Source organism: Macadamia integrifolia, unplaced genomic scaffold (assembly GCF_013358625.1).
Source record: "Macadamia integrifolia cultivar HAES 741 unplaced genomic scaffold, SCU_Mint_v3 scaffold958, whole genome shotgun sequence".
Taxonomy (NCBI): Eukaryota; Viridiplantae; Streptophyta; class Magnoliopsida; order Proteales; family Proteaceae; genus Macadamia; species Macadamia integrifolia.
In genome coordinates, this window is record NW_024870601.1 from 121,977 (window position 1) to 130,938 (window position 8,962).

The 8,962-nt window shown below is 38.2% G+C and overlaps 1 protein-coding gene across 4 annotated transcripts in view; it reads right to left on the reverse strand.

Annotated features, from left to right (window-relative positions):
• The window catches only part of LOC122070638, a 105,193-nt gene continuing 96,231 nt past the window's right edge, over window positions 1-8,962 (reverse strand). For all 4 annotated transcript variants that reach the window (XM_042634828.1, XM_042634826.1, XM_042634827.1 and 1 more), the window contains 2 exons: window positions 5,589-5,745; window positions 1-391 (listed from right to left, as the gene is read on the reverse strand). In XM_042634828.1, coding sequence (XP_042490762.1) covers window positions 230-391; window positions 5,589-5,745 — 319 coding nt within the window. In that variant the 3' untranslated portion in view covers window positions 1-229. The remainder of the gene's footprint in view (window positions 392-5,588; window positions 5,746-8,962) is intronic.

The window sequence follows — 8,962 nt, forward strand, 5'->3', positions numbered from 1 at the left end:
TGAGAAAATAAAGGGGAACTAGAGACCTGATTCAAAAGGTTCAGAACTAAATGATTTGTGCTCAAATGAATTACATACAATTAATCAATTCTCGTCAATCATGGAAAATTGTTAGTTTTGTTACAAGCCCACCTTCAGATTTTGTTATAAATGAAAAATTACAGCCAAAAATTTTATGTACAGCTTAATCACGCTCCAAAGTTGAATCTCAGCATGAAGATCAGGATTGTCAAGATCTATGCTGACGAGTATACTCCCATAGAGCAATGGCACCGCTGACATGAACATTCAGTGATCTAACAACTCCCAACTGAGGAATCTCAATACAAGCATCTAGAACATGGATTATATCTACGGGAATGCCTTCCTTTTCACGCCCCAGAACAAGAACCTGTAAAAAATGGGGAAAGTAAAACTTCCAATGACTGATCAAACTGCAGAAATTTCTGAATCATTTCCAGCAAAAGGTATATACATCCCCAGGGCAAAAAAAACATAAGTGAGCTGAAGTGAGGTGAAAAATTATCCTGCATGCCTTTTACAAAAAAACCGTGAACCACTTTTATGACCGAGTCACTTCTCATCTTGTAACATATCTTTTGGCCACAAGTCATTAGTAATGGAATCCAATATATTATACAGGTAGCAGTACATGGACGGCTGGTAAGTGATTTGGAAAAAGAGTACTAATTTTCCCAGAGACGTGGAGCTTGGTCAGGTTCCACCTAGACCCACACCCTCTATAAGGTGAACCTTTGCTTATTGAGCCTATTGTTATGATCCACTGATTTTGATTTAGTATTGTGGCTCACAGGTTAGGCAAGAAATAGGTTAAATTCCAGTCTGAGGTTGTGTTGGCTGTTCAATTACTCGGCCTATTTCTTGGAACCCCAATTCATTATTGGAGGAGGGCCAAGGGGGATTGGGTAAATTTTGCATAGAGTAATTTACGGCGCGACCCCCTAAAGAATGCCACAATTATAAGATCCCCCCCTCTGTTTCACCAAATTAGAATTCATACCCTTTTACCGTCAGTCACTGTCAAGTGAAGATTTGAAATGACGATTTTACCCTTTTGACTAAAACACATGACCCTGATCCTACACCCTTGACCGTCTTCATCTCCAAACTGTGAAGAGCAACGGCGGTAAAGAAGGAAAGAGTGATGGTGGAAGGCGGCTCTTCCACATTAACATAAGCAGACCTTCCATTATTGCTTGCAGCCTGATGCCACGGTGGAGAGCCGTGGTTTTTCTTGCAAACATTGGGCCGATGATGACGTGAACCTCCCCAGAAGACAATCGAGAAGGGCGCTGGTCTAAGCAATAACCTAGGTATTCCAAGCAATAGCCTAGGTATTCTACCACAAAAGCCGCAGCAGTACTAAATGTTTCATCAAGCTCAGTAGTCTCAACTCCTTCCCAATCATCATATCATCTTCTTCTTCTTCCGAATGGCTATCGCTCTGCTCCTGATATCATGACTTCCTACACTACCATGGAGCCTCTCTTTTGCAGGGTCACTTGATTTTTCAGAGACTTCACCAAGTTCCTTCACAGCAAACGAAGATTCTGATTCCGATTCAGCTTCAACTGAAATGGATGGTATATGCTCTTCCCGTGCCAACCTAAGGTTATCACCTCTAAATGAAATGACCATGGATATAAGCTTCGCAAAAGGAATGAGAAGTGAATCGAATGCATAGGACACTGGTTGCAGCCTCTGCTGGTAGAACAGGCACCAGGTTTGTGGTCTAAGGATCAACTCCTGTCACACGCATTTCCCCCCCCCCCTCCCCTCTTGTGTGTGTGAGTAAAGTCCCCTTGGGCAGTTCTATAGGATGTAAATAGCAAAAAAAAAACACCAAAAGGAATGAGAAAATTAGACCTAAGAGTACTGATTAAGCAAGATCTTCCCAGTCTCCCATCCCCATGATGATGGGACTCAATGGAAACCAAATGTGAACAGAAATTCAGAAAATACTGACTAGATAGCAGAAACCCTAGATCTAGAATGCATCAACGAAAGGGAGGGTGAGGACTGGGGAACCGGCCAAGGTCAAGTTATACATTTGCTTAACTAGACCAAAAATCAGAGAAGAATAAGAAAAATTAATGTAGAGCTCAAAGCTCAGCCCAGATGAACAAGAGTAAGAAATCGAAGGGTTAAGCGGGAGTGACAGTTATATAATCAGAAGAACATGCGAGACCATCAAGGGTAATTGAGTGCTGCTGTTGCTTTTGTGGCAGAATGCCTAGGTTATTGCTTGGAAGGGTGCTGTTACCCCCGCCATTTCTATGATCACGATTCTGGGTTTCTTGGCCCCCCATAGTTGCTGGTTTCACAAGCATACCACAAAACAGCCAGAGAGAGAGAGAGAGAGAGAGAGAGAGAGAGATGATCAAAGAACAGTGATCATCTGTCCGTCGCCGTCCGTTGCCACTGTCGCCATCCATCACCAATGCCGTAGCCGCTGCTCTGAATGATCGCCGGTGGTAAGGTAAATTAGGTCTTGGAATAGTGATAGATTTGGGTGAAAGAAGTAAGTTATTACAAGGATATTTTAGGTACTTCATATTTAATAAGGGTTGGTATTTAAAATAAAATATAGTTGCTGACATCAGCATATAAGGTATATTCTTTAACAGTGACTGACGGTAAGGGGTCTAAGTCTAATTCGGTGAAACAAAGGGAGTGTTCTTATAATTGTGGCGCTGTAAATTACCCTTTTGAATATTCTATCATTGGGTTCACAAAAGTAGTTACTCAGAAAGAAGACACCTTAACCCAGAAATAGATGCCTAAAACACAAGTGCAAATAAAGTGTCATTTGTTGGGATGGCAATTCTTGACCCCACCTGATCTAAATTTTTTTTTCTTTTTGATTGGAAATGGACATTTTCAAGCTTACCAACAAACATGTTGGATGCTTATCATGGTGGTCAATGTGACATGAACCCAAAGCTTTTTCATAGGTTTTGGTGGCATTTTCATATTTTAATTCATTACAATTCAAGTATCTTTTGTTCAATCAGCCATAAACAACAACCAACAAGACCATTGCCACAGTAAGAGCTAACACAAAGCCCATATAGGATCCACCAAGAAGAGCAATGAAAATGAAGAGGACGCATGAGAAGAGTTAGGAGTTATTGATTAAAGGACAGTGCTGTGAACAGTGTTCACAAGTACTGACCACATAAACAGTAATCATGAATGGTAACTATATGTTTTTCCTTTTTTCCTTTTATGTCCTTTATGCCCTTGTTAGGGTTTTTTCATGATATAGTCTAAACAACACAATTGTGACTTCCAGAGTTACAGAAACATCTCTTGCTCTTCTCCTATATTCTCTTCTCTTCTTTTTTCCCTTTTTTATTATTGACATGGTATCAAAGTAGGTTGTCTCTCCATGATTTCCGGTTTGAGAGTCGTTTCAAGGTTCTACGGTTTATGGTGAAACCCTAGTTCATAAAAAAGAACTATGGTTTCCCTAAAGATTTGATGAAAATCGAACTTGAATGTTTCATTACTGCTGCATGCAAACAAGAACTTTTTCCTTTGTTATAGGTGGTTGATTTAAAATTTTGGAGGTGATTAGTGTGTTGGAATCGATTTTCTTGGGATACTTTTTTTTATTTTTTGGATCGATTTCTGTTGGAAGAGATGCTATTTGGATTGATCAATGTGATGGATCAATTCTTCTTATCAGGTTTTTGGATCGATTTCCTCTAAAGATTGGAGGAAGATCAAGTTAGTGAAGACATTGATTTTTATTAGAGTTTTGTACAAAAATCGATTCGTCAGGGTATTTTTGGGATCAATTTTTTTGGGAGAAGGTTTTTGGGATCGATTTTTGGGAGAAGGATCATGAGATCAATTTTTTGGGAGAAGGTTTTTTGGGATGTTCCAAGGTTTTGATTTGAGGTTTCTCTAGGGTCTCTTTTTAAAGGGGTGCAACACACCATGTTGTTATTTGGTTGCTTTTAGAGACTAGTTCATGACCAGCCTTCTGAACTAGGTGTCATCTATGGTGATTTCTGATTTATGGAGTGAAGATTGAAGGAAGCTCAAGCTTTTGTGATGAAATCGATTTTATAGGGTTTTGAGAAGTTGGTTGATCTTTGTTGAAGGGCTCCTTTTGGGATGTTGCTTATTTATCCACGTGTAATGCTACACATGAGTGGGAGATTGGAGTTATCTACTCGATTGAAGTTGAAATTATTATTTGCTCAATTGGAGATTATTATCAGATTGAGATTTATTATCTTCTCAACTCAACAACTGTCTAGCGCAATTGGTGAGGTGTGGTGCGTAAAAAACCCACACTACTCGGAGGTCTCGAGTTTGAGCCTCTTGGCTTTTATCTACTTCCCTCCTTAAAAAAAAAAAAAAACTCAAGTCTTAAGTCATCAGTGGTTGGAGTTATTGTCTGCTCAGGATTATTTTCGTTGAAGATTGATTTATTGTTAAGTACATGCTCGTGTGTGTCATCAGCAACAGTTTTATCTTTTGAAGAGGTTATATTCAGTGACCTAATGTTGTTTGGTATATTCAACAACCTGATGTTGTTTGGTCCCCGTAACCTAATGCTGCTACTTAGTTTAGGGAGACCTCTGTTTGAGGCTTCTGAGTGCTTTTGACGTAGTTGTTGGATGCTACAATTTTATTAGAGCGCCTTCTTTGGGAAGGTCTTTTGATGTAGCTTTGGTTGTTACACTTTGGATGCTACAATTTTGTTGGAGTGCCTTCTTTGGGAGGGTCTTTTGATGAAGTTGTTGGATGCTACACTTCTGTTGGAGTGCCTTCTTTAGGAAGGGTTTTTGGTGTTGCGATTGTTCATTGTTGATGGTCTTGCTTGGTTTATTCATACAATGTTTCTTTATCTACTGATGTTTGATGTCTTCGAGTTGATATTGTTGCTGGCTTTATGATGGTTGATTGGAGTTCTCTATGTGCTCGTTAGAGTTCTTGTTGGTCCAAGCTGGAGCTTTCTTTTGCTATATGTATACTCCCGCTTAAGGGGGAGTGCTAAAGAGTTACTGATTAAAGGGCATTGTCATGAACAATGTTCACGGGTACGGTTCATGTGAATAATAACTCTATGTTTTTCCTTTTTTATGTCATTTATGCGCTTGTTAGGGTTTTGTCATTATTATATATATTGAATGAAGTGGGCAGTCTCAACAATACAGTTGTGACTCCCGGAGTTGCAGAAACATCTCTTGCTCTTCTCCTCTCTTCTCTTCTCTTCTCTTCTCTTCTCTCCTCTTCTTTTCTTTTTTTCCCTTTATTATTATTTACAAGAATTAAAGTTGCATAAGAGTTATTTACTTCTATTTTTATTTTTTCTTTAGCCTAGCTTTGCTCTATTCACATGTCTAAGAAAAAATTATATGTAAAATGTCATACTTAGTTTACTACAAATTACAGACTTTCAAATATTTTGCAATTGTCTTTCTTCAGACCTCTTTTATATATATATATAAAGGCCTTCCATTTAAGCAGCCTCAATAATTTTTTTCGTAAAATATATATTTTTCCTATTCTAAGCAATGCAAAAGTCCTATTAATTAACTACAACATACCATCTTCTGGGGAAACTTGTACTGGTCAAGAGCGATACTATTTGCAGTTTGCTCCAGACCCAGGATTGAAAAACCCTCTCGCTTCTTTTTTTCTAAGAAAATTTTCATGCTGCTTACAGGTACCTCTATGATGGGGACCCACTTCTCAGCTGTCACACTAGCAAATAGAACAGGACAATAATGTAATAAATTGCTCACTGACAAAGCCAAATATCAAAGATCATAAAAATGTTCCACAACATTGAACAAACTCACAGAATACCAAAAGTAGATACAAGATGTTTTCCATCCAAATGTCAGGAAAGTAGTTTTCTTAACATTCTGCAGTCATTTGGAAGTCAAGCACATAGCTAAAAATGGTAGGTAAACAGCACCTCAATCTTACAATGCACTGGTTAAAAACAATAAATCCGGGGAATCATATTCAAATTCAGTGTTTCCAAAAATGATATCATAATTTTAATAGTGATATGATTCCGATTGAAGGAGTTAAAAGAGTTGGAGGTAGGCCTAAAATGACCATAGCAAAAGTTGTGAGGAATGACATGCATAGTTTGTTGTTGTAGAGAGAGAGAGAGAGAGAGTATGCATATTTGACTAAGTTGGTGGTTTAAATGGATAGACTAGACTTGATCTAGTCTCAGTACTGTTTTTTATCTCGGTTTGGTAACTACAAATAGGAAAGAAAATAAGTGCTAGAGGTTGTAAATGGATAGACTAGACTACTCTCTACGCTGATTTTCATGTTTGTTTGGTAACTACAAATAGGAAAGAGAATAAGTGCTAGAGGTTCTAAGTGTAGAGGACCATAGTTGTCATGGTACTATTAGAGATGTGTACTAAGGGTAGTTTGGGAACTAGTTATTCTACTTGTTCTATTGTAATTCTTCTTTTTTTTCTTTTACCTCCCTAGGGAGGTGTATGTAATACCTCATAATACATTAGTGAAGAAATATATGTGAGAGAAATTATTCTTATACACACGATTCTACCACTTCTACCTCTTCTTCCTCTCTCTTCCTCACTTACACCCTTGTTCTCTTACAACCTTTAGATTCCAATTGGTACCTAGGCGAACCAAGGCGGTCAAGGGGGGGATTTAAGGCAACACCAGCAAGGTTCCAATCTAGACAAAACTGCCTGGACACCTAGGCGACGCCTTGACAACTATGTTAATGACTTTATCTATCATTTTTTCCTTCGATAGAATGAATGTTTTGGACATTATCAACATGATGCAGATTAATCACCAAAATAGGCTTATTTTATTAGGAATAAGCTTAGGGTTGGGTTCCATACATGTTGGGCCTTTGATCCCATGTGTTTTGAGTGTAATAGACCACTTTTATGTGCCTAAAAGGGGACTCTAAAAGTACGGGATTATTAGTTAGTTTCCATTTTCATTAGTTTCCTTTTTAGTTGGGCTTGATTTGAGTTATATTTGTTTCCTTAGGAGTCAAGTTCTTAATTGAGTCAAGTCATTAGTAGTTAGTTTCCTTTTTCAACTAGTTTTTAATTTCAGTTTTTAGTAACTATTGTATTAGGAGAATATTTGGTTTCCTTTTTGAGGAACCTTCTATTTTTTAATTCCCTCACCCATTAACATTATAAATAAAGAAGAGGAGGCTCCTAAAAGCCTAGAATGATTTTGATAAAAAAAAATAATGGTTGTTGCTATTGTATTCTTCATGAAGAGTTGTCTTGTGTTTGATCAAGGCTGAAGGAATTGGTGTTTGATCCAACTGACTCTTTGCGGCGTGAAGTCCAAGAGGTCTCTTCAACTATTCTTTTCAAAGTTAATTGCAAGGTTCTTCAAACCAGGTAAGGGATTTGAACTGCTTTTGACTTCTGGTTCTGGAAATCTCAAGTTTTTCTCCCGCTGCCCCTATATTATACTGATGATCCAGCCAGCCGATGGCCCTCCCCTTTTGATTGATTGTTGGGTTTATTAAGAGGGAGGTTTGACCTTAATTTGGGAATCAGACCATGGGTTTGTCCGATCTGAGGTGTTTTATACTTCTGGCCGACTGTGTTTCTGCCCAGATTTCAGATCTGGTTTGACTTACCTGTTCCTGTAGTATTTGTTTCTGATTGTGGCTAATCTAGTACTTTATACCTGCTGCTGGTTAGTCTATTTGTTTGGTGCAATATCTGTTTCGGAAATTCCAAATTCTGAGTTTGAAAATTCTGGTTTACAAGGACTGTTTGACTCTTACTTCTGGACTGTTGTTTGCTGCCTAATTTTGGGTGATTATTGGTTGTTCTTGGATTAAAAGTTCCTGCAATTGAGACTTGGTTAGACTCCCTATCCTAGCATACATTACAACATGTAGAAGTTACAAATTAATAATATGGTTCTAAATGGATAGAATCAAGCTGTTCTTAGGCTCATTTTAATCTGGGTTTAATAATAATAAATAGGAAAGAGAACTCCTAAGAGTTTGTCCTCTTCCAAGGACTGCATTGTCTATAATTCTATTTTATTCAGTTCCAAGCCCTGTTGTTTTATACAAATAAATAACCAAATTTAGAAACTTTTGTAGTGCCTTTGCATAGACATACATTTAGCTGGTCATTCTCTTACCTAATGTGGGTGGTGGTCATGGCAAGATCTTTCTAGCAGCATGCAGCTGGAGCCCAACTATCAACAAAGGACATGAGGTTGTGGGTGAAGCAACAAAAGGCTTTGCTGCAACAAAGGATGATCTACCTATTGAGTTGCTATTCCCTACATATTTCAATATGAAGATGTGCCATTAATGCTTCATCTTCTGAACCTGGTTCGTGATAGTGATATGGACCATGAGACAGTTCTCCATGCTTTTCTATTCCTCTCATTCTACAAAACTCAAGGGTGAGTTTTTCCAAACAAGGGGAATAATGCAGCACTGGTTGTTGCAGTATTCAGCCAGCAAAAAAAGGGTGAAAATAAGCCCCTCTGGTTTGGTCCAACTTTTGGCTCAAACCATGGCATGCTGTTCAAAATTTGGTTCAGATCTGGTTCTCTTAGAAACCAAATTCAAGGAACAAGTTTGGAGACTTCAATATGGCATGTGAATCCATAATCCTGAATTTCAGGAATTTCATCTTCGGACAACTCATGGGGCCCAGTTGAAGGATTTATATGGCTTGCAGTTATAGGTTTCCTAAAAATTTAGGAACCTAATCTCCATTCCAATCGTGGGTTGTTAGTAGAGTCATTATTTCTTTTCTTTTTTTAATTATTGTTAAATTGTTGAGTGACACTGGGATACGTCCAGTCCCTTTATTCAGTTTAAGCTCCTTTTACTTTTAGGCATCAATTTCCAAAATAGTTAAGGGACTCCACCTTAGCTCAAGCAAGGAGGGGAATTTAGTTGTAAGGCTTAACCCCC